At 54.4% G+C, this 26,217-nt stretch overlaps 2 protein-coding genes across 2 annotated transcripts in view; both read left to right on the top strand.

The window, feature by feature from the left end:
* The window catches only part of LOC133362504 (EH domain-containing protein 1-like), a 29,171-nt gene extending 25,834 nt beyond the window's left edge, over nt 1-3,337 (top strand). Inside the window, exon 6 of the mRNA XM_061581458.1 lies at nt 122-3,337. Within this exon, the coding sequence (XP_061437442.1) occupies nt 122-655 (534 nt within the window). The 3' untranslated portion in view covers nt 656-3,337. The remainder of the gene's footprint in view (nt 1-121) is intronic.
* A 1,417-nt stretch (nt 3,338-4,754) lies between these two features.
* On the top strand, nt 4,755-24,766 carry LOC133361744 (equilibrative nucleoside transporter 1-like; the record flags this gene model as incomplete). Its single annotated transcript, XM_061580744.1, has 13 exons — nt 4,755-5,038; nt 13,222-13,323; nt 13,702-13,783; nt 14,931-15,130; nt 15,981-16,129; nt 17,839-17,973; nt 18,416-18,513; nt 18,726-18,801; nt 19,290-19,393; nt 20,515-20,626; nt 20,818-20,903; nt 21,910-22,118; nt 22,449-24,766. Coding segments are annotated over 13 exons (1,749 nt in total), but the record flags the coding sequence as incomplete, so codon positions are not given.
* Between the last annotated feature and the right edge of the window lie 1,451 nt (nt 24,767-26,217).

Raw genomic sequence — 26,217 nt, forward strand, 5'->3', positions numbered from 1 at the left:
CCTTGTGACGCTGCAGCCGCAGTGACCTCTTGAGTGCCCTTTAACCCCTGACCCCTACACGGCCGCCCCCTCCCCCGCGCCTCCCTCCCCCGTGTGCGTACGCCGTGTTGCCCGCCCACAGGATCAGTTGCAGGACCAGGACTTCACCAAGTTCCACACCCTCAAGCCGAAGCTGTTCGAGAAGGTGGACGAGATGCTGAGCCAGGACATCGCACGGCTCATGGGCCTCGTGCGGCAGGAGGAGGCGCGTGTCCCTTCGCAGGCGGTGCGCGGCGGCGCCTTCGAGGGCACCGAGAACGGGCCGTTCGGTCGCGGCTATGGCGAGGGCGCGGGCGAGGGTGCCGACGAGGCCGACTGGGTCGTGAGCAAGGACAAGCCGGCCTACGACGAGATCTTCTACACGCTGTCGCCGATCGACGGCAAGATCAGCGGCGCCAGTGCCAAGAGGGAGATGGTGAAGTCGAAGCTGCCCAACACGGTGCTCGGCCGCATCTGGAAGCTGGCGGACGTGGACAAGGACGGCATGCTGGACGACGACGAGTTCGCCCTCGCAAACCACCTCATCAAGGTCAAGCTGGAGGGGCACGAGCTGCCCGAGGAGCTGCCCCTGCACCTGCTGCCCCCCAGCAAGCGCAAGCTGGCGATGGCCGAGTGAGCAGCGCAGTATGTGCGAGAGCGGGCACCCGCGCGCGGTGCTGCTCGTCGTGAAGCGTCCCGCGTCGGCTGGGAGCCGTCGCCCACTTTTCAGTGCGGAGCTCCGTGCCTCCGCGGAGTTCTTCCACGGCTGGCTTTGCACACTGGGCTTTGCGCGGGGGCCACTTAACCGCACACGTGACTTTGTCTGCACGCGTGCGCACGCACGCACACACATGCACGAGCGCGACGATGGTATGAAGAGCAGGCCGGGAGAAAGAACTCCAGCTCGTTCGCCGTGACCTGCTGGCTCGCGCGTGGTGGCGAGTTCACGCCCGTCTTCACACGCACGCGTTCACATCCGCACTTGTCAACGCGCTTGTGCCACGGGAGCGAGCGTGTACACGCATCCCGCGTGCGTGCTTGCTCGGGAAGCTCCCTTCTGCCGACGCCGTCTAGCCATTAAACGCGTGTTCACCGATGTAAAGTTTAACTCGTAACATAACTTAAGCCGTCCCGTGTCGGCACACGTACATAGAAAAATATTAATGCTTTGGAAAAGAATATATACATATATATAAAAACTAAACAAAGGGACACTTTCCGTAGATTAATTCAATTTAAACACTGTTGAACAAAAATGCAGAAGTTGTCATGTGAGATGACATTTGCGTGCTTGTAAAAGTTTATTATAAATATTAGCCGTTGGTTTTTCCGCCAAAATACAAAAAAAATACTTCTGCATTTTGCCCCTGGCTCACCGCACGCTCGCCCGTGAGAGACACCGAGCACCGCTTCCGGTCGGGAGCGAGGGGAGCGGGCGACCTTGTGGCGCACGGCCATTGTGAACCCCTCCAAAGGTCACCTCGAGGAACCCGGTTCCCCTGTCCGAGACTCACATCACCTATAGACTGGGGGTAGGTGGTGCAAGACTGGCAGTAGCCACGGTCCGTAGCAGGAGGTATACTGGATGTGGTGTGTGCCGGGTGGCGGTCCGAGTTGCCGTCCTGGGTAAAATAAAATTGAGACAAATGTAGAATTAAAGTTACATAAATTAATGGGTGGCCAACTGCCCCGCAAGCCACTGTTGAGATCCTGGGTTTGAATCCAGGTTTCAGCTGCCCGTGATGAAATTAGATTCTCAAAGCGTGCAGCAGCGAGTTTATATTCTCAGGCCCGGTCACCAATGACAGGGCAGATAAACATCGCGTTCAATTTGCATCTGAGAATTACCAATGCTGGTTTAGACTTTGATGTGACAAACATTGCCATCTGTGGCATAGTGACGTAAAAAACCCGATAGCACGATCGGTCGCGATAAAATTTCAGGACGAGGACATGAAAATTAGAAGACAAAAGAAAAACAGCACGACAAAACAGTGACACGAGTAGGAGGCCAACAGTTAGCAAAGAAACGCGACCTTTTTGGCGATGAGAAGCGAGCGTTAACGAGCCTCGTTTCTACTCCTTGATATCGCGAAGAGAGAGGGCCTTTAGTTTATGTGCCATGCCGTGGCTCACCTGGGCGGATGGGGCCGCACCTGGGAGACGGTGCTAGCCGTGCGTTAATTTGCCTTTGGCACCACGAGCGCCGGGTGGGTTCGTTTATAAACGGCGTGGCACGCGACACGGCGGTCGTGGAGCGAGGCCGCCGTGCCCTCCGACGCCCCAACTCCGACCCAGACGGCGTGCCCAGGAACCGGGGCGGTGTTTCCGAGCCTTAATTCCGCACTGTTCATGCCTTGGTTACTCCAGCCGCGCTCAATGGACGAGCGAACACTGCGGTGCCACCGCAACACTCGCATCTGGCTGTCTTGGCGTCCGCACGCATTTTACTCCACAGTGGTCTTTACCCGGCAGTTGCCGGTTGGAGCCAGTGTGTCGCCACACCTGGCGGCAGTGAGCTGGAGTTTATTTTTGGTTGGCTATGACAGATGATGTTTGTGTACCCGGGAAAGCCCCGCCGCATCTCGAGACTCGTTTTTCTCAGCAGGAGGCGGTGTTGCAGGTAAATTTCTTCCAAATTTGGACCGCAACGCCGGCACATGTGGCCTACGCTTTTTTGACAAACGGTCACGTAACAAAAAAACCTCTCGCGTCCACTGCGAAGCGCAAAGCCTGCGGATCTTTCCGGCGACCGTGTCCTCTGGCATGTTACCGCCTGCCCGCCCGTCCGGCTGCTGCCCGGCGCGCGTGGTGTGCGACTGGCCAGGTGTTCGCTCATCCAAACCCGCTCCTTTCTTTCCCCTCTGTCCTGCCGCGAGGTGTATTGTTGACTATGATTTCTGTTGTTGTTTCTTAGTGTTTGTTTTTGTTGTTCATGGCGTTACAGTAGAAGCTGAATGTCGGTCTGCTCAGGCCCATCCAGGGCCTCCTAAAGGCCCATTGTGGGGCCCTCATTTCTGTGAGTCCCGGAGAAAATTGCCCCCCCCCCCCCACTCTGGGTGGCCCTGTTCATTCCTCTTGGGAGCAAGCACTCCTGTGCTCTCATATCCGAAGTAGTGTGCTTGTATCAGATGCTCTGTGCCCCCTCCCCACCAGTGTGAGGATTCGTTGCTTGCTTCAGACCTGTGCTTACACAAGGTGTAATTATGTCCATCTTCTACTGTACTCTTAGCTATGTCCAGTTGATTCTTTCCCGTGAACTGATTCGTGACGGCAGAGGTCAAGTTTCATAAAAAAATAAACTGCGACGTCATTCCCAGAGAGGCAGCTCTTGTGTTGGGGACGGCTGGGTTGGAGCCCAGCTGCGGGCACCGTTGTGACACGTGTCGGCCCGCGTGCAGGCTGGTGCACCAGTTCGCTTGACACCCACAGGGACAGCTGCCACTGGGGGGTTGGTTGCCACATTTCAAATGGCTGTGACGGAGATGCAATTCGCTTGTGGCGTGTCGACTGCTCCATCGATGGCAAGTCGTCGGTGAGTGTCCCCAGTGCCCCCGTCCATTGGTATCCCCCCACCATAGCCTAGGACCAGGTGAGCAGACGGACACCTGCCCTGTAGACTCGCACGGTGAAGGATCTCCAGTCCATTGGACCCTCGTCCGCTGCTCTCACGGGCCGGGTGATGGGCCACATCCGTGCCCGTTCTTGCACCGGACGCGGGAAGGCCTTCCCAGTCCGCTTGGTGGGGGGCGGGGGGGGGGGCTCTCGATCTCAACCGAGCCACACACCGGCCCCGCGTCTCCCACTGCCGACTAACTGGGTTGAGAGAGGGTTCTGTAAGAGGGGACGGTGTTCCTTCCACCTCGATCCTTCTCCGTATCAACTGTCGCCCCCTCGTGGCCCGCTCCCTCGGCTACAGCCTCTTTTTTCCCACTGAGCGACGCTCCATTAAAATGTTACACAAATTCATCACGAGCGTGGTTGTTCGTGATGGTTGTTGGTGATGGTTGTGGTGGACTCAGAGGACCGAGTTTTTTGTAAGAGACGCGAGGGGGAGATGGGCGATGCCAATTAGGGCGGCGGTGACACCGACCCCTCAATCCCCCCCCCCCCAATTCGGCAGCAGCATCAGCAAAATCTTCATCTCTCAGAGGCCCAATGAGCAGTTTTTGCAGCAGCACCTGCACCCCTGATTTTCCGCGCGAGGTGTCCTGCAGGGGATAACTTTCCAAGCAGTTGAGAGCGGCAGTCATCGGTGCGAAATCCAGACGGCGTAGGTGGTGGAGGCGGCCCGCGGATTGAGGCTACAATGCCTTTGGGAAGTGCGAGATAAAACGAAACGTCCTTCACCGCCGCGCCCACGTGCTGCTGCTGGGTGCGTGGGTGGTGGTGGTGCGGGGAGCGGTGGTGCAGTGGTTAGCGTGCGCTGCGCTACGGACCCGGGCACCTAAGTTCGATACCCGGGCACCCGAGTTCGATTCCCGGTCACGATCAATAAACTTAAGTGGCGACTTTTATCGGGGTTGTGCTCGGCAGGTGAAGAGGAAACGAGGCGTGTGCGCTCAGTCGGTTCGCAGTACCGACTCTGCGCGTGTCCCATCGCCCACCCCCCTCTCCCATCGCCCACCCCCCTCTCCCATCGCCCACCCCCCACCCCCCTCTCTCACACCCAACCAGCCACCAACATGAGATAGACAGCCACACACGCTCAGTCAGCCTCACACTCTTGACACACACACGACACGTACACAGCATCACACACATTATATACATTGACAGTTTCGCACAGCCTCACAGGATCACACACACAGTCTCAAACACACGCAGTTCAAACGCACACACACAGTCTCAAACACACACACACGCAGTCTCACACACATACACGCAGTCTCACACACAGTCTCGAACACACACACGCAGTCTCAAACACACGCGAGGCGCGTCACCCCGGACCTTCCGAACCCCGAGAGCTGGGACCCAACATCCCGACTCTTCACCTGCAGCAGCAGCAGCCCCTGCGGTGAGCGAGAGGACCCTGAGTGAGGAGACCGGGTGAAACGGGAGGTACATGCGCAGCCCGGACATTTCTGTACTCACGACACAATTGGTGGACGAGGCCACCACGCGCGAGAGAGCTCACCTTGTGTGGCGGGTGGGATACCCACACGTTTACCCACCGATCGGTGTAAATTGGTGAACCAATTTGGTGAACCAATTTACAGGCTGGGGGACTTAGGGAAACTTGCACCGTTGTTTCAACTGCCACTTCGGGAGATCGAATCTAAGGGGCGATGATGTTGTTGATAACACTGGTCAACACACTTTTTCTGGCATAAGGTATTCCAACGGTTATAATGTAACTTTGGGGCGCTGATTTCAAATCTAGCATCAGTTTTTGTCTACCACATCAGGTTTTTGAGATATCAAATATTGCATTTTCAATAAAAACTGCAGAAGAAAAATATTAAATAAATGTGTATATCTACATAAAATTATATTATAAACACACTATCCTAAAAATACAGCACCATATTTTAACACTAAAGCCGTCACTGGCTCGCAACAACTTGCAATCATAAGTGACAGAGTTAATTTCGGGTAAAATCAATGAAAATGGGGTATGCCGATATCATAAAAATGAGATGTGATGGAGCAAATCTGAGATCAGATTTGGAATCGGCACCCTGAAATTAGTCTAAAACAGCTGCAAAAGTCCAGGCCTTAAAAAAATGTTTTTTTTTGTTGACCAGTTTATAATCGTAGCGCCCTCAATCACTGATTGTCAAGGACCCCCTTTTGCTACATTGGGGTGTCCGACCCATCCACTGCTGGATGAAGGCCATATCGGTAATGGGGGTTTGACCATACTTCACCACGCTGCGGGTTGGTGCAGTGGGTACGGGGAGGGGAGGGCAGGACCGGTTCGGAGATCCCCAACATCACTCGTGGCAGGAAGTCGAACTCGGGGATGTAGCCGGGAGCACAGTGCGATAACCACCACGACACCACCGCTACAGCACGTGCATTTATTTTGCTGGGGTAAGGGGCCATCCATTGAGTCGGTGCGCAAAAATCTGTCAAAACTTGAACCCTCCCCCCCTCCCTGTACGCACGCGGACTTTTTACACCCCCCCCCCCCCGAATCCTATAGAACGGCCGATATTTAATCCACGCAGGAACGATAAATGATTAATAATATTAGCGTGTTTAAGCAAACAGATAGTCCACCGCCGGACTGTCTAACTCATTTGAAGGCCAATGTAGACAAATTATTATCAAAGCTTCACCCCCCCTCCCCCCTCCCCCCTCCCCCCTCCATGCGTGCTTACTAAATGGATGGCCCCGTACTTAATAATTATAAGTGGTCGTGCCCACGCCATGCGCGCACGTCTGGACACGACTACTACAACAACAACGACTACAACAACAACCAACAACGACTACAACAACAACTTCAACAACAACAACAACGTGTCTAGGGTTTGAGACGCCGGGGGGGGGGGGGGGTTCACATTGGGTCGCTCCATGGAGCCCCTCGAATGGGTATTTGGCCTACTCTTCCACGCCCGCCAGAAGTCTCGGAAGACGTGAGACAACCCACACTTTGCCCCACCCCAAGCGACCTGTTACCCGTTCAAACTGCTGGGTGGATAGAGGCGGTAAGAAGAGAGGGGGCGCGGGAGGTATTTTGTAATCTTGCTCCAGTGATTCAACTTGCCGCCCCGGGAGATGGCATCGAACCGTCGACCCCCCCTGGGTGACGGGTCCATTGCGCTGCTCACCGTTGCGCCACTCACCGTTGCGCCACCGTGGCTACGTGTGTATGACTCCGCGTGATATTAAGCGAGGGGGGCAAATATTAAAGTGCAAAGTTCACCTGCGGAATGAGGCATAGGGGTGGAGTGGTGGCGCAGTGGTTAGCGCACTTCGTCATTTTCAGTTCGATATCCTGGACACGGCTAGCATCGCTAGCGGTTGATATCCGAACCGGTCCCCTTGGTAGTCACCCCACCCCTCTTGCCCTTCATAAACCCACACTGACCAGCGTGGTGAAGTGATGGTCAAGCAACCACTGTGACCGACAACACAGCGTGGAGACCTTCATCCAGCAGTGGATGGACCCCGTTAAGTGAAGAACGCATTGTGGGGGATGCTGCACCTGCAGCGGTGCATATGCACAAGTAACAACACAAACACAGATACGGTAACTACTGTTGACGAATGCGTTGAGCGTTTTTTGTTGTTGTAAATAAACAGATACATACACGAGGAAGAGATTACAAAACATATACAGTTTACTGGATATGAATGTTTACATCTCTGTTAACCAAGCGAGTGCCGTTTCACGACGCGGAGACGCTCTTCACCCAGCTAGTGGATAGACCATGGCCGATGACGACGATGATTCTGTTGATGATAATAATAATATAATCGGCAATGTAACACCAAGGCTTTCTATTCATAATAAAGTTTGTTGGGTTAGATTGAGTAATTATTAATGAGTCCGTAAACCCAATTGATAAACGTTGTGGGTTTATTATCCAACACGCCGGGTGTGCCGCCGTCGTAAACCACTTGGCACGCTTTGTTGACCACGTGACACACGTTTCTAATTGGCTGCGTCGGCTGGAGGTGGGGTTTACGACGCATTAATAATTACGCGAAATATTTTTACGACGTTATTTTAAATTTTTACAAAGCAAGTCAGCATAAACATAACGCTGACTGGACAAGCGATACAGCCGGGCCCCCGCTGTCTGTACCGAGGGCCCGCGAGGGCCAGGCCACGTGGACCGCGCAGCCACGCGTGGCGAATCAACAACCAGCGTTGGCCTCAATGCGAGCAGTGAGGCCCTTCGGTAGCGTGACATCGTTAGCAGATCAGAGCCACCCCACCACCCGCCCGCCCGCCTGTGCACGGATCGCCACAATTATATGCGGGCATCGGTGGGAGCGAATCTAGGGAATGCACAGCGATGGAGTCTGTTCCGTTCTTGCGCGTGGTGGAAACGTGTTGGCGAGATAAGTGACGGCGTCCAGGTCTGATCGCCACGACTAGAGGGGCTTCAGGAGCAGAGTGGAGTGAATCTGTAGGATCCACAGTGGAGTGAATCTGTAGGATCCAGAGTGGAGTGAATCTGTAGGATCCACAGTGGAGAGTGAATCTGTAGGATCCACAGTGGAGAGTGAATCTGTAGGATCCACAGTGGAGTGAATCTGTATAATCTACAGTGGAGAGTGAATCTGTACACATCACAGCCTTACAGTTGTGACTGCAGACTCGACGATGGAAGTGACCCTAAATAATCCACAGTGGTACCAATCGACAGAATAGATGCATTCGAATCAACCCGTGTGGATCGGAAATGTCCAATTCCCTCTCCCGTGCGTTGAGTCTCATTGGCGAGGCTTGGGGCGTGGGTGGTGTAGCGTCCACGCGGGCAAGATGGGGTGGTGGTGGTGCTTTTTTGTCCGAGTTGCAACTGGTGGCTTGGCATCTCATGTGGTGGTTTCATTCCCCTCTTGTCTATTCAACCCCGTTAATATATTATTATTACTACGTAGACTCATCGCCGTGGGGGGGGGGGGGGGTACACAGGTGATGGGGGTTGTTTTGGGAGCATCTCTCGTGATGAACCTGGCACGGAGCCCGGCCCCCATCTTCCAGCCTTCGGAGGTGCCCCCCGCCCCCCATAAATGTCTCGAGCGAGGTTGGGGCGAGTGGCTCGTGAATCGGATGCACTGAGCCGGCACCGTGCAGCGATGAAAGATCAAATCCTATGCCCGGTTTAAACGGATTCATTTAATCCGTGACATTCCGCTTGAACGAATTCGGGACGTGCGCCTTTACAGCGCGGTGGGGCGGGGGGCGGGAGGAAGCCCCCCCCCTGCCCCACCCCCGGGGTGGCTCTGTGACATCATCTGCCAAGGACCCGTTCTCAGACGCGGGGAAGATGCACTGCTTGCTGCAGAGTTCCGATCGGAAGACGTCTCGTCTCGTGACCACACTCGCGCCAGGCGTGTGTCAGGGCGTGTGAGGTCAGGGGAGATGGAGGGGGCGGGGGGCAGTAGCTGGGAAGTGGAATTTAATTGGTGAGCCTGGTGCGCGAATAAATTCAATTAGGTTTTCCAAAAGCGAGGGAGCGAATCTGACTGCGCACGCCTCTCTCTCTCTCTCTCCCGGGTGGACCGTCCTCGCGTTGAGCTGTGGAAATCCGCGAGGCAGCTCCAGACCGTAGCACCACGTGAAGATGATCCCGGGTGGCTCAGAGGTTAGAGCTCCGAACCGATCACCGCTCAGACCCTGGGTTAAAATCCAGGTTTAATCCAATGCATGTGAATTAAGCCAGGTTCTCAAGGGTAGCGAATTGATGGTTTCGGCCCGATCACCAATGCCTGCGCAAAAAAAAAAGACGACGATCACATTCAATTGGGGTTCCACTCTTCATTTTGTAACGGCGTAAGTAGCGCAGGAGACGTTTGACGGAGGCAACACGTATTTATTAACAAATGGGTACTATACAGTACGTAGCGCACCCTAACACTGGAAGGGGTAACGGCCCCTTCACCCGGTCTATCCGAGGCAGTGTCCCTCGGCTAACGTTTCCCCATTAGCTCCTACACTTCTCTAACCCAGACCCATCCTATAGAGGCTAACTCACCTGGCCCAGCTTCGGCTCAGGTCCGACCCTCAGCCACACGAGCCTGGCCCTCACAAGGACACAGACCTCGCTGCTCTGAGGTCGCCCCTGGCTTGCCCTGGTCGGCTCTTACAAGAGCAGCGAGTCAGGGTAGTCCAAGGGCTAGCTAGCTGCTCTTCAGCCTTCACTGGCTCTTCTACTCCAACGACTGCCTCGAGCTCTCTTGCGCACCACCTTATATACCCAATGCCCCTCGAGGGGCGGGGCTGTATGCGGACGTTGATGTAGACACCCCACGCACGGACCGTGATGTAGACACCGCAACGTAATGGCTTGCTACACCCCAGTACGTAACACCTCTACAATTTGACCAAATACAGCTTTGAGTGTTCTGAAATATCGGCGTGGCTGTCACGCGACAGGCATTGATGGCCCTCAAGTTCCAGGGAAGGTTGAGGAAGTGCTGTCGTGTAGTTGGTGGAACAGAGGTCTAGAGGCCGACTGAAACTGAATTTCTGGTTTCGGCCGAAACCGAAACCAGACCGAAAGTAAAAAAAATCCTTTTGGCCGAAACCGAAAGTAAAAAATTGACTATCGACCGAAACCGAAAATATTCCGAAAGAGGCCACTTGCCAACTTTCGGCGCCGAAACCGAAACCGAATTTGGGTGGGCCTCTACAGAGGTCACACGAAGGGCTTCCCAGTGGCAGCTCCGTGATAGCCGCTTCCACGGACCGTTCTCTCGAACAGGAAGGGGGGGGGTCGCCGCACCTCTCCGCGAGGTTTCCGAACGGATTCTTCGTCTCGCGAAGGCAGGCAGCGGCGCGGTCGCGGTGAACCGGGAGAAAGTGACCCCCTGTTTAGCAAACGACATTAAGGGTCCACCGCGTGCACAGAGCGTGTTGCGTAACTTCGGTAGATCTGCAGACCTATGAACCCCCCCGCACCTTTGTTTTGATTTATTTTGCAATGTGCCAACATAAGTCCCCTCTACACCGCCACCCCCCACCTCACAACCTCTCGAGCCCCACCTCTCACCCCCCTCTCTCCACTCTCCTCTACCTTCCCACTCCTTCTCCTGTCCCCCTCCCCCTCTTTCTCCCCCCCCCCGTCCCTCGCTTGTCCCCCCTCGCTGTTTCTCTCCCCCCCCTCTCTCATTCCTCTCTCTCCGCTTCGTCCGTCTGCGTCCACCACTCCCCCCCCCTCTCCTCTCCCTCAATCAGAATGAAGATGAGCAATGAGGATCAGCGTTGTGGGTCAAGGCCAGGGTCATTTAGGGTCAAGGCAAGGGTCATTTAGGGTCCAGGCCAGGGTCATTTAGGGTCAAGGCAAGGGTCATTTAGGGTCAAGGCCAGGGCCCCTGCGAGGGTCAGGGTTAGGCTAAGGGTCAGTGTGAGGGTCAGGGTCTCTGGTCAAGGTTCGGCTCAGGGTCTCGCTCCGTAACCTCTTCGCACGCTGCTGCGAATTTCCCCGGGCCGTTTCATCAGCACAATCAGCATCATCGCCATCAGCAGCATCACCATCAATAGCATCATCATCAATAGCATCAGCAGCATCAGCACTGTCAGCAGCATTGTCAGCATCATCACCATCACCTTCAAAACCATCAGCAGCGTTAGCATCATCACCATCAGCAGCATCATCACTGTCAGCAGCAGTCACCATCATCACCATCACCTTCAAAACCATCAGCAGCGTTAGCATCATCACCGTCAGCAGCATCATCTCCATCATTATCAGCAGCCATGGTCTATTCACTGCTGGATGAAGGCCTGTCACCTACGCCGTGTTGCGGTCACCTATCGCACTCCGTCACTGCTCTCACGGTGGTAATTCTTTAGTGTTCGTTGGGTAATGACCCCTTTACAAAGACATCCCCTCGTGCCAGGGGCCCTGTTGTTGTCATATAAACGCCGCTCTCTGTGTGTAAACACGGTAGTAAACGTGCGAGAACTAAGATTAGGCTGAGGTGATGCGGGAGGGACTCGCAAATCGGTTTAGGGTGGTTGGGGTGGGTCGTTGTGTGTGTGTGTCGTTTTGTGTGTGTCGGTGTTTGTGTGTGTCATTGTGTGTGTGTGTCGTTGTGGGGAGCGGTAGTGTAGCGGTTAGCGCGCTGCGCTATGAACCTGGCGACCCGGGTTCGATTCCCGCTCACGGCTAACACCAGTGACGATTATCTGAACCGGTCCTGGGCCTCCCCTAGGTCGACTCAGCCTTAAATGAGTACCTGGTGCGGTGTGTAAACATCGCCACTAGGGAGACAAAGGCGGTCGGGCGTGGTGCTGGCCACCCACCCCCTCGTGTACCGTTCCGGCCTTCATAGGTGCTCGCTAACAGCACTTGCCCCTACAGTCTGTTTAGGCTATACGGGGGATCTTTGTCTTTGTGTGTCGTTGTGTGTGTGTGTGTGTCGTTGTGTGTGTGTGTGTGTGTCGTTGTGTGTGTGTGTGTGTGTCGTTGTGTGTGTGTGTGTGTGTCGTTGTGTGTGTGTGTGTGTGTCGTTGTGTGTGTGTGTGTGTGTCGTTGTGTGTGTGTGTGTCGGTGTTTGTGTGTGTGTGTCGTTGTGTGTCGTTGTGTGTGTCGTTGTGTGTGTGTGTGTCGTTGTGTGTCGGTGTGTGTGTCATTGTGTGTGTCGGTGTCATTGTGTGTGTGTGTGTGTCGGTGTGTGTCGTTGTGTGTGTGTGTGTCGGTGTGTGTCGTTGTGTGTGTGTGTGTCGTTGTGTGTGTCGGTGTGTGTCAAAGGAGCGGTGGCATAGTGGTTAGCGCGCTGCGCTGCGAACCCGGCGACCCGAGTCCGATTCCCGCTCATTGTCGACAGCGAATATCTTTACTTAGGTCCTGGGTCTCCCCAACATCGACTCGGCCTTCAATAAGTACCTGGTGCGGTGTGTAAACAACAACAACAACACAACCCATGAGCATTTGGGGGACACAAAGACGGCCGCACAGGCGCTACTCGCGAGCCGGGGGACGACTTGGGCGACGGTGCTGGAGACAGAGGGATCCAGTCAGGGATGAGGCCGGGTCCATCACGATTATGCTGCTGTTGATAATGATGCTGCTGCTGTTGTTGATGATGATAATGTTACTGCTGCTGCTGTTGTTGATGATGATAATGTTACTGCTGCTGTTGTTGATGCTGCTTCTGCTGCTGTTGATAATGCTGCTGTTGATAATGCTGCTGTTGATAATGCTGCTGTTGATAATGCTGCTGCTGTTGATAATGTTACTGCTGTTGTTGATGATGCTGCTGTTGATGATGTTGCTGTTTTTGAGGATGCTGCTGTTGATGATATTGCTGTTGTTGAGGATGCTGCTGTTGATGATGTTGCTGTTGTTGATGATGCTGCTGTTGATAATGTTTCTGCTGCTGTTGATGATGCTGCTGTTGATGATGTTGCTGTTGTTGAGGATGCTGCTGTTGTTGATGATGCTGCTGTTGACAATGTAGCTGCTGATGCAACTGTTGCTGCTGCTGATGATGCTGCTGACGATGTAGCTGCTGCTGCTGCAACTGCTGCTGCTGATGCTCCTGCACCCATTGAATCTCGTCGACCACCAGTCTCGCCCCAAGAGTCACCACGGCGGTGATCGGAACCGGCAAGGTGGCCCCGGCGGAGACGGAAGGTGGGGGCACGGCGGGGCGCGATGGCCCGCGGGACAGGTGAGGGGCCTCACACACACAGGCGCGGATCACGTGCTGACAGCAAGCGAGTTCCACTGTGTCGGGGATGTCGGGTTGTACCACCTATTGGGAGCTTCTCCCAGCGCGCGGAGCGAGATGTCGGACATCATGCCAAAGCAACACGCGGTACAACCCGGAAAACACATCGGGGATGTGTACAGCAAGTAGGTTGCGTTGAATGAACGGCCTATACGCATGAACATCCGAAACCATGAACACCTAAACTCATGGACAGGCACACCCAAACTCATGAACACATGATCACCCGTGCACATAAACACCTGCACGTATGAATGCCTGGACACGTGACACACCTGCACGCATGAACGCCTGGGCACGCGAAACACTTGTGTGCAGGTTTAAAGCGGTGTGGATCATCTTCTTCCTCCTGGGTTTGGGCACGCTCCTTCCCTGGAACTTCTTCATCACAGCCGAGGAGGTGAGGACGGGACTCGGGGTGGGGTGCGGGTGCGGGGATGATGGCTATACAGGGACTTGTCTGCTTATGAACAAGTTAGGTTCCAAAGGTCTGTTCGTAAGTCGATATGTTTGTAATTCCAACTTTACTCCTGTCGATTGCAAAACATGCTGTACGGCATGTACACTAATACACTAAACACAGGGAATGGTTTTAAAAGTTGTATAATCTCCCGTAGATGTAGATGCCACTGGTTCTTCACGTTCTTTAGATGTAGATGCCACTGGTTCTTCACGTTCTGCAGATGTAGATGCCACTGGTTCTTCACGTTCTGCAGATGTAGATGTCACTGGTTTTTCATGTTCTGCAGATGTAGATGCCACTGGTTCTTCACGTTCTGCAGATGTAGATGTCACTGGTTTTTCATGTTCTGTAGATGTAAATGCCACTGGTTCTTCACGTTCTGCAGATGTAGATGTCACTGGTTTTTCATGTTCTGCAGATGTAGATGCCACTGGTTCTTCACGTTCTGCAGATGTAGATGTCACTGGTTTTTCATGTTCTGCAGATGTAGATGCCACTGGTTCTTCACGTTCTGCAGATGTAGATGCCACCACCGCCATCTATTGTGCGGCTATTAACCTTACGACTCTCGGTCCGAACAGGCAACTGGACATCCGGACAGGTTTGTTCGTATCTCTGAAAGTTTGTAAGTCGAATATTCGTAAGTAGAGGAGGCCTTGTAATCGACAACAAACCGCCTCGTCATGATGACGATGGTGCTAACGTCTGCAGTGATCACCACCGCACAGAAACTCTTACAAGAATCCCCTCCCATCGTCCCCCCCCCCCAAGCCCTTTCAATAGTAACATCGCACAATCCAGGAAACGTGTCGCTCCACTCCATTATCGAGTACAATCTTAATAGTGCTGCTTGTTGCCGGCTGCTCGGCGTCTTGGCCCGTAAGTCCTTCGCTCATGCGATCCACGCAGCAAAGTTGGCGTGAGCGAGCGAAGCAAGTTGCGAGCTGTTCGAACGATATTTTTTTACGTGGTTAGACATCAGATATGGGAAGGCTACGGATCATCTGCTTCTGCATAGTGTTCGTGCGGTCGGCTGCCCGGCCATGACCTCGCCTTTCCCTCTTGCTCCCCCACCCCTCCCTAGTATTTCAAGAGTCGTCTGGCCCAGCGACACGTGAGTTCGAACGCCTCGGGACAGCCGGGGGTCCAGGGGAACGCGAGCGAGGTGGGGGGGCACCACCCCGCGGACAGCTCCCTGGAGCGCAACTTCAACAGCGTCCTCACGCTGTGCTCCATGCTGCCCATGCTGATCTTCACGTGCCTCAACTCCGTGCTCCACCGGCGGTGGGGGCCGCGCGAGGGGGGAGGGGCTATGGGTGAGGGGGGGTATTGCCAACCCACCCCCCATTATGTATTAAAGAAAACTCGACAATAACACTGTTGTCTATAAAGAAAAACATTTATAGCAGACAATGATTCGGGCAATTGTCCTCCCCATAGCACATACCTGGGGGGGGGGGGGGGGTTAAAGTATTTCCCGAACCTTCGTCTAGTATAGATTTTATTTTAAGGCCACACGCGGTGGTGTTCTTGACACAATGTGTCGAGTGTATAGTTTGTTAACTGTGCTTGTGCCACACTGCCAACGCAGTAGCAGCAGCAGCAGCAGCAGTCGATCATTTGCCCCACGAAGCAATTTCCTTGCTCTCCCAGCTCTAGCCTTGTGCATCATGGCAGCAGCAGCAGCAGCGATGAGGTCCAGCAGCTAAACGCCAATGTCGCGAGGTCTGCGTAAGTTTTCGCTGCTCCTCTTCCTCCTCCATTGAAGGAGCACGCGGGTCCCGCGAATCTCTCGCGGTGCCAAGCAACGCCCGGCAGCTGTGGACGAGTCAAACCAGTCCGGGCCACTGCCTCCCCACCGGCGGCACCTTGAAACTCAAAAAAGCCCCTTGTCCGCTCCGTGATAGCTGTGACCAGATCCATCTCGTAACACACGTGTTGCACGTGCTCACCCGCGCCACGCGCCGTTAACCTGTGCGTTGACCTGCGCACGCCCTCACCCGCGCCACGCGTCGTTCCGCCGGTGCGTTCACCCGCACCATGACGGCGTTCGCCCGTGAGTCCACCCACATAGTGTTTACCGGCGTTGGCGGTGTTGCTGCTGACGCTGATCCTGCTGCTGCTGCTGTTGCAGGATCTCCGAGTGCGTGCGCATGCTGGGCAGCCTGGTGGCCATCCTCATCTTCTTCGTGCTCACCGCGGCGCTGGTGCACGTGCACGTGCTCAGCCACCAGCCCTCAACCTTCTTCGCCATCACCATGGTGACCGCATTCCTCATCAACTGTGAGTCCCCCACGCGGACCTCTTGTGGACAGCGCGATGTGTCCGTATGTACGTAGGTTGAACTTCTTTCGCACCGTACGTAGCCAACCGTGGCAAATCGGAGGTGCGGACGGGCAGCAAAGAGGAAGGCCTTGCAAGGGTTGAACTATTCTACTGAGTAAACAGTGCGTGAGAATACAGTTGTAATACTCTAGCAGTAGAAATCAGTGTGGCACATTAGGAATGGATCACTCGTTTAATTATTTCCTTGTGCAGCAAGGGAGTAAAGTGTGGTTCTGTGAAAGTTCTGATGTGCTGTGCAGTGCATCAATGCATGTGTGTACAGCAGCATGTGATGACTGAGTTGGGCCTGTAGGTGGCTGGCATGGTTATTGAAACAGGTCCCTGCGGGGTGGGCTGGTAGGAACGAATAACCAAAGAATATAAACAGAATGTATTATTACACTTGTTTAGCCAGGAAAGCCTCACTGAGTGTAAAGGTTTTTGTAGGGTCCTGCCAAGTGTTTGCAGTAGGGGGCGATGTTGCTACACCTAATCGGACGATACGATGGGAGAGTTTGAGGCCTAGTTCTAGGCTTTAGGCCTAGCTGTAGGCTTTACGCAGCTGTGAGTTAATTTTTAATTTAAATGTTTTAATTATTAATGTAAAAGCTTTAAATTTAAATGTTTCTATTTAAAAACATCAGGGAATGTAACATTGTTAAACATTAACTCCCTTTCACACACGCGGGGGTACGATACGAAGGGAGAGTTTGAGGCCTAGTTCTAGGCTTTAGGCCTAGCTGTAGGCTTTAGGCCGCTGTGAGTTAATTTTTAATTTAAATGTTTTAATTATTAATGTAAAAGCTTTAAATTTAAATGTTTCTATTTAAAAACATCAGGGAATGTAACATTTTTAAATATTAACTCCCTTTCACACACGCGGGGGTACGATACGAAGGGAGAGTTTGAGGCCTAGTTCTAGGCTTTAGGCCTAGCTGTAGGCTTTAGGCCGCTGTGAGTTAATTTTTTATTTAAATGTTTTAATGATTTATGTAAAAGCTTTAAATTTAAATGTTTCTATTAAAAAACATCAGGGAATGTAACATTGTTAAACATTAACTCTCTTTCACACACGCGGGGGTACGATACGAAGGGAGAGTTTGAGGAGTAGGGTCCTGCCAAGTGTTTGCAGTAGGGGGCGATGTTGCTACACCTAATCGCACATCGGACGGATGGACGGACGGACGATATAATCTATTGTAGGCTGGTTCACTTCGTTCCTACCAGTATAACCGCACTTGGACACCAGTCACGTGGTTAATGGCGACTCGGTTGAAGAATTGCTGTGTGTGACACCACGTGCTGTAGCATCTTACAGATTGACCACAATAAATGTGTTTGCCCTCGATTTGGAGCACCTGCCCACGTCCTTCATTTCGAGTGTGCAACATCAGACTACAGTCGTCGGCGATGAACTCTCATATCGATATTTAGTCTCAACTCAAAGAGGCGCTCTGAAGCTGTCCTGCTCTCTTCTCTGGCCAAGTCCTAACTGACTGCCCACCTCCTCAGCCGACGATGACGGTGATGAGAGTAACGATAGTGTTGTTGATGATGATGTTGATGGTGGTATTGATGATGGTATTGTTGATGATGATGGTGATGATGATGTTGGCGATGATGATGTTGTTAATGGTGATGGTGGTGTTGGCGTGTCGCCATCGCAGCTTTCGTTGCGGTGCTGCAAGGCAGCATCTTCGGCCTGGTGGGGCTGCTGCCACTGAACTACGCGGTACCTGTCATGAGCGGCCAGGGCATGGCCGGGATCTTCGCCGCCCTGGCGATGATCTTCTCTCTGTTGCGTGCGGCTCGCCCACACACACTCACCCACCAACACACACTCACCCACACACACTCACCCACACGCGCTCGCCCACATACGCTCACTCGCACGTGCTCACCCACACACACTCACCAACACGCGCTCACCCACACACACTCACCAACACACGCTCACCAACACACACTCACCCACACACACTCACCCACACACACTCACCCGCACGTGCTCGCCCACACACACTCACCCCCACGCTCACCCACACACGCTCGCCCATGCAATCTCCCACGCACTCTCACCTGCACATGCTCACCCCCGCGTGTTGACCACAGCGACAATGGAGATGTGTCGTTCACTATGATGGGTCAGTGTCGGGGTCAGGGTACAGGGGTCAGGGTGCTGGGGTCAGTGTACAGGGGTCAGGGTGCGGGGGTCAGGCTGCTTTGTCTCCGTGCTGTGTGCAGAAGGGAACGACCACAGCCACAGCGCCTTTGGCTACTTCATCACGGCGTGCGTCACCATCTTCATCACCATCATCGCCTACCTCGCCATGTCCAAACTCGTAGGTTGCCCTCACCACCACCATCAGAACTTTTTCTACCATCATTAAACACCACAACCTTCTTCATCATTGTCACCGTCATCATCATCATCATCAGCACTGTCGTCTCCACCACTCCGACCGTTATCATCGTCTCTGCAATCATCATCATCATCGCCACCTCATCTTCCTCCTCAATGTTGTTATCGTTGCTGATGATCTCGTTGCTGTAGAAGTTTGCAACGTTTTACTTTTCGAAGAGGGGTCGAGGCCACGAGGCGGAGGAGCCAGAAGGGTACAGCGTACCTGGTGAGTCGCAGCCTCGCTCACTCACCTAGAGAGTTCTCACCAAAACCCTCGCCCTACCACCGACTATAGCCCTACATGACAACCTAACCCCAACCCGTAACCCTAACCTCGACACCACTTTGACCAATAACCTAATCATAACCTTGCAGCCACCCTCCAGCTTTCCCCTCCACGTTTAGAATCAACTTGCGTTTAGACTATTTGGCTGCTATGCATTTCCACACGATGATAAGCCACTTCGTTGAGCTATCATTTGTGATAGCCAGGTGGCTTCTGCAAAAGAGCTACATAGCTCAGTGGGTCTTAATTGGTAAAATAAAAATTCGAGTTTAGTTTACTCCTCTCTGAAACCGATAGCCCTACACTGACCCTAATCTTACCCCAAGCCCTACAGTAAATTAACCCCTTACCATAACCTTGACCCCATTCCTACTATAACCTCAGCATTGACCCCTAACCCTAAACCTCTCCTACCCCCACCTGCGCAGAGGGTAATAAGCGGCCGGACGGGGAGGGCCCCGAGTTGGAGTTGGATGCAAAACCCGAACCCAAGATCATGGAACCAGACTCTGTGCTCTCAATCTTAAAACAGGTGTGAGCCACCATCTCCATCACCACCATCACCACCATCCAGTAGCGTAACGAGCATGGGGGCAGGGGGCGCCTTGCTCCCTCCCTTGGTGGCCAACGCTACGAATTAGGGTACCCTTGAAAACAGTTTAGTTTAGTATTGGAAGTAGTAGGTTTATTTTACCATAAATAAATGTAATGTAAAGTAACGAAACGTAATTTTATTTAAATGATGGTAACTTGAGTAAAAGAACATCGGACATAGATCTCCTTGTCTGGGATATTTGTGTCATTAGATACACGTCAATTATATTGCAAAGAGGTTCCTAGGAGCTGTAGTGGCTGCATTTACAGGTAAGAACAACACTCCCACACTGCCCACCAGGGATTATTTGTCTGTCTGTCGTGCATAGCCCCTCCCAAACATGTACGCTCTCGGATTGGTTGAAGTGTGTCACGTGACCGCGAGCCAGCAGCCAACCAGAGGTGCACCCCTCCCAAACATGTACGCTCCCGGATTGGTTTAACCAAGTTCCTACCTGCCCACTCCGAAGGAACGTATTTTCGAAGACAGAGCGCCCCCTACAGCGTCAAGTGTTCGAGACCGTGAGCGTAATGATGCGATTAGGGCAAGAGGAGCCGAGATATATAAAAGCCGAGGTGCGACCGTGCGAGAAAAGTCAAATATTGGGGACCCACTTGACCATTTGCAGCACCCACTGAGCTGATAATGCCATTACTACACCACTGCCACCAGCGTCATCTTCATCGCCACATCCCCCTCCACCATGTGTGACGATGATGGTAAGAGGGTGTCGTGCATGGGGCGAGCTTGGTTGACTCTTCGATAGCCGAGGTCAATGTTGGTCCCACTGTTCCAGTCACATGCCAACGTCGGTCAACGTCGGGCCAACATTGAGCCAACGGTTCCAACCACATGCCAACGTTGGGCCAATGTTGACTGGGGAGTCGCATATCTCCTGCTCAGGAAAGTCTCAATAAGCCTCAAGACGCACTGCGTGGAGCGTGCTGCCTTCGTACCACTGGGCGCAGGTTAATCGTCGAGCGTCCGTTTTTGCCCCGCGGGGCGGTAGCGGAAGTTCCCGGGGAAGCTGCGTGGCTGACGAGGGGAGGTGTACGCAGATCTGGATTCCGGCGCTGTGCGTGTGCCTCACCTTCACCATCACGCTCGGCGTGTACCCCGCCATCACCGCCGACGTCGTCAGCACCAGCGCCACCCCAGGGAGCCGATGGGGTGAGCGCCATACTTCACCATTCTGGTAAAATTCACACCGACTCCCGACCGCCCATGTGTCCTTCAGCTCACCACATCCCCATCGTGTCTCCTCGTGTCTCATCGTGTGGTCCCCGTGTCTTTCCCGTGTTGACGTGTCCCTGTGTGTTCACACGTTTCTCCCCGTGTCTCCTCCCCGTGTCTCTCTCCAGAAATCCTCTTCATCCCCATCTCGTGCTTCCTGCTCTTCAACCTCCTCGACTGGGCGGGACGAAGCTTCGCTGGAGTGGTGACGTTTGTGAGTCGCGCGCGTACGCACACGCGCAGAAACAAAGGTCACTCGTGTAGCCCACGCGGGCTGTGGGCGCAAGTTCTGTTAGCGAGCAGCAGGAGCAGCACCTATGAAGCCCGGCTCGGCACATGAAAGGGTTGGTAGCCAGCACCACGCCCGGCCGCCTCCTTTGTATCCTAGGACTGATGTTTACTGCACACCGCACAGTGTGCCTATGAAGGTCTTTACTGTCGACATGACCAGTTTATGACGATGACAACGACGGAGGACAACGCGGGGCACATTGAGCAGCTCCCGCGGGATCGTTAACATCCGCTGTGGAGCGGTTGGTATTTTCTACGGTTAACACAAACCGCAGAATTAACCGGGGCGGCCGCCAGATTCGAACCGCGAACACCTTGCGCAACGAGCGGCGAGGGAGCTGCCCACTCGCGACAACGGCGACAGTGATGCTGGTTTTTCCGATGATGTAAACGGTGATGGTTTTATGCGAAGGCTCTCACAACCAATGTCGTGCTACATAGCGAGTTACTTTTGGGTGAGATGGTAGCGCCACTATGATGCCAATTGGCAGCGGTGCCCCCCTCCACCCGATGGAGCCAATCTAATGAAGCTGCCACGTGGGAGAAATGTGCCGATTGACTCGCCTCTTCAGCAAACTGGAGGAGGAGATCGAGGAGGAGATCGAGGCGAGGATGTGGAGGAGAGGACATTTTCTTTGACAATTTATCAAAATTGTCCTTGCTTTTCAACATTCCTCCTCCTCTGATTTACTCTACACCGAAAGAGTAACCAACGACGACTCTCAATGATGACGGCGATGATCACGATGATCACGATGATGTCCTCATTACCCTCCTCCCCCGTGTTTCCCCCCCCCCGTGTCCCCCCTCGTGTCCCCCCTCGTGTCCACCCCCGTGTCCACCCCCCCCGTGTCCCCCCCGCCGTGTCCCCCCCCGTGTCCCCCCCCCGTGTGCTCCTCCTCTTGTCCTCCCCGTGTCCCCCCGCCTAGCCAAGCATCGGGAGCCTGTGGCTGCTGCTGCTGCTCGTGTGCACGCGCGCCGCCTTTGTGCCGCTCTTCATGATGTGCAACGCCCACCCTCGCGGCGCCGCCGCGCTGCCGGTGCTCTTCCCGCACGACGCCGTCTTCATCGTCCTCATACTCCTCTTCGCCTTCAGCAACGGATACCTCGCCACGGTCGCCATGTGCTACGGGCCCAAGTGCGCGCGCGTGCGGCGGCATCACGTCGCGACAGCAACATCATCGCCGTGTGGCTGCATCACCACCACCGCCCGCCCGCCACCATCACGTAGTGACATCGTAATCATCATCACTACCACCCGCCCGCCACTATCACGTAGTGACATCGTAATCATCACCACGACATTGCCCAGCAACGTCACCCAGCAACGTCACCGTGCGGCGACATCACCCGTCTCCTCGTGTGTCACAGTGCCGGCCTTCAACGGTGCAGCTCGCAAACAGCCCTTGTCCTCAACAGTTTGTTGTGGCTCTTTGACGGATCTTTGTCTTTGTGTGTGTGGATGCAGGAAGGTGTCTAGCCACAATGCCGAGACGGCCGGTGCCATCATGGCCTTCTTCCTGTCGCTCGGCCTGTCGCTTGGCGCTTCCATCTCCTTCCTCTTCCGCTCCCTCGTCTGACCGCCGCTGTCATGGGCATCGTCGGGCGGTGGAGTCGGGCGGAGCACGGCGGTGGACGCGTGCTCCTCAATTGGGCTCACGAACCCGTCTGTGCAGACCTCCCAAGTGTTATCGCCCTCCGGGGGGGCCTTGGGGCCTCGGTGAGGCTCCACTGGATGAATATCGATACGGTCGTCACCGTCCTCGCTCTGCTCGTCATCATCAATTTGTTGTCATCATCATTAATCAGTCATCATCAACAGCGTTGTCATCAATCAGTCGGAGCTAAGTGCGAGTTCATTAAGTGCCATCACCTCGTCGTCAGTCGTCGCTGCGACCTTTGCCGCCGCACGGCTATGGCAGTGTCGGGGCTGGAGGGTCGCGTGGTTGAGTGTCTGGAGGGTCACGTGGTTGAGTGGCTGGAGGGGCACGTGGTTGAGTGGCTGGAGGGTCACGTGGTTGAGTGGCTGGAGGGTCACGTGGTTGAGTGGCTGGAGGGACGCGTGGTTGAGTGGCTGGAGGGTCACGTGGTTGAGTGGCTGGAGGGACACGTGGTTGAGTGGCTGGAGGATCACGTGGTTGAGTGGATGGAGGGTCACGTGGTTGAACTGGCGCAGCAGCAGGCCCGGGGGAGACCTCCTCGCTGCCCTGTGGAGGCCGTCGTGCTCGCCGGGGCCCTGCTTGTATCAGTCTCAGATCAGCTTCGTCATGAACACGCGGCCTCGCTTAGTTCATCCATCGCTCCCCAGGGTACCGTGCCGAGCGGTCCCGTGGAGCGGCGCTCTCCGTACACGCGGGGGGTGACGCGGTCAAGTCGGGAGTGGTGCCGACAATCACCGCAGCTGCTCTGCCTGTGTGCGCGTGCGCGTGGTGGTGCTGTGAGGTGAATCGACGTCCCAACCCGACATCAAACACCACGTTTCCGCCACAGCAATAATCGCCGATTGACTGCCGCCGCGGTCTGGCCCGGATCGGTCGATCGGGTGGCCACCGGTGCTCGTGTGGCCCAGGATTGTTCTCGAGTTGGGGAGGCTGCCGCCGCTGCCGCTGTCATGGAAAACCCGGACTCCGTCTTCCCCGCGACATTAAACGTCCCTGTTTTAGTTGCGTTCAGAATAAGAACCGGAATGCAGTGTTCAACCCCCAGGCTCTCCCCGATTTCGATCTTGTGGGATATTTCTCTTCCCATGACGTGTGCTCCGTTTCTGTTGTTGTTATAACCTCGGAGGCAGCAAACCAAGTAGCCTGGGTGACACAGAATTTGTTTTATTATTATTTCGGCCGACCACGTCCAGTATAGCTTCGCTCGGTATGAGCCGTGGTGAGTGCTGGTGGCGTGCCACCGACACCGCCGGTGGACTCCGAGCGACCGGGGAAGGATTGAGTAAGAAACTCTGCCCCTGGACGTGATTGTGTTCGGAGGCGGCACTGCAAGACGAAGCTCATAAGGTAATTTTCCGTTCTTGAGAAACAAAACAACAACAATGTTAATTCCCTAATTATGGCGCTCAAACCACGTGAACAAAGGTCTCGAGGCGCCGAACGGGCGGCTCGTTTGAATGGGAGACTTCAAACAGGAATCTATTCAAACAGTTCGTGTCGCTTCATCGTTCTGCCTCCCACCTCCCCCCCGAAGCGGAATAGATTTATCCGCAGCGGTCTCTGGTGGCGTTGCGTGTGCCGCTCTTCGTTTATTGCTCCAACTTTCTGACGCGTACCCTTACTGGAGATACTGTGACAAAAAAAGAGCTTCACAGCTCATCGGATTTCTCCAGATTCTGTTTCCGAGCCAACGTCGACCGCGGTGGGTCGGGCCTGCGGTTGGGCCACGGGGTCGGTCGCGCGCCCGGAGCTTTGTGACCTTCAACTCTAAACGAGGCGGGCTCATCCCGCGTGCGAGTTGTGCGCACGCGCGCGTTCCATTCCACCCGTCACTCTCGATTTGTCCCATTAAGTACAAAGTTAAACGCGTTAAGGCGGCGGCGGTGCCGATTCGAATGGACGCGCGAGCCCCCCCCCCCCAACCCCGAGCCCACCCCCGACTCTCTCACGATACGACTCTCCAACGAGTGGACTTTCTTAAGAACCGACTCTGTAACGAAGCGACTCTCTAACGAACCGACCCACTGCCATTGCGATGTTTCTGCCACTGCCGACCCGGCCTGGGCTGGGCTCCACACCTCGTCGGGTCGTCGTTCTGTTCTTGCTGCGTAAATGAAATAAAGTCTACGACTCTTTAACTACAATCTCCACTCGCTCGGGGTTGTATTTTTATTCTTACCAAGTCGGCAGTTCATTGGGCTGAGGCCAAAACCTCGCTGACTGCACTCATGAACGTTGTTTAACCTTTTTTGGGCTACATGAGGGAGGGCCATTGCCCGAAACGTCGCCTATTATATATGTCCCCTCGAAATCCCGCGGTGTCTGTTGACGAACGCGTTGAGTTGTGGTTGGAGATGGCCCTTGTGAGCCTTGGCACGTGGTGCGTGCGCGCGTGCTCCCAGTGACGTCGTGAGCGTCGATTAAAATGAACAAACAAAACAACTACTACACCGGTCGTCGATAAGACTGCGGCCCTCAAAAGAAAGAGATTATAATGGGCGACGTTTCGGGGCAATGGTCCTTCACAACACGTAGATAAATGCAGCGTTAATTATTCATACCTGTCAACCCCTTATTACAGACCAATTCACACCGTATTGGTCACCCCGTGCCCTTATAAATCTCAACGTTCATCCGACAAAGTCCCATCACAAGGGAGAAAAACAAACAAATTGACAAAAAACGTGCTGCCCGAATTGAAACGGCTGTACGCCGTATGGACATGAACACGGGTAAATCGTATGGGTTGACAGCGATGATTATTTAGAGATTGACACCCAATCTGAGGTCATTCACTCTGTGTCCGAACGGGAGGCGCTGAGATGATAAACACGGGGGCTGCTCTGCGTCACGGGGTTAGTTGAACGCTGTCCCACAGCTGATGCGTCAAAGAATACCGACACAGCTGGCAATGGTAGCAAACAGTGTCGGCAATACGGCATGGACCTTGTTGCTGCTGATCATCAGCAGCCGTGCGTGCGGCAACGCTGAGCCGGGAGAAGGCTCACTCGGGCTCAGAGGGGTGGAGGGAGCAGTCGGTGGTGGAGCAGAGCTCGATGAAGCAGTGAACTCGGTGGCCGAAGCACCAAATTGGGTCTGGTTAATCGCTCACGCAAAGCGAGCCAATCTTAGCGCGACGAGCACTCCACGGAGTTGGTGGTGTTAACTGGCTAGGGGGGTGGGGGGTTATAAAAGAGCCGATTTGGCTCAGTCGAGTGCGAGCATCCGACCCAGAGGAGGTTCGGCAGCCAGGAGAAGCAACGGGCAGCAGCAGCAGCTGCTTCTGCAGTAGAGGTCGACCGAAATTCGGTTTCGGTTCGGCCGAAAGTTGGCAAATGCCCTCTTTCGGCATAGTTTCGGTTTCGGCCGAAAGTCAATTTTTTGCTTTCAGTTTCGTCCGAAACCAGAAATTCAGTTTCGGTCGGCCCCTATTCTGCAGGGGGCTCTCTTCCCCCCCCCCCTCGTCTCACGCCGAGTTGACCCCCGGAGCTAAAATGTTCGCGTGAGCGTCGGAATTCCCGGGTCTGAGATGCTCGGGCGGTGTGCAGCAGTGGGTGGCGTGGTACACCTCGTGTC

This window comes from Lethenteron reissneri, chromosome 8 (genome assembly GCF_015708825.2).
Source record: "Lethenteron reissneri isolate LAM-NWPU_2019-01 chromosome 8, ASM1570882v1, whole genome shotgun sequence".
Classification (NCBI taxonomy): domain Eukaryota; kingdom Metazoa; phylum Chordata; class Hyperoartia; order Petromyzontiformes; family Petromyzontidae; genus Lethenteron; species Lethenteron reissneri.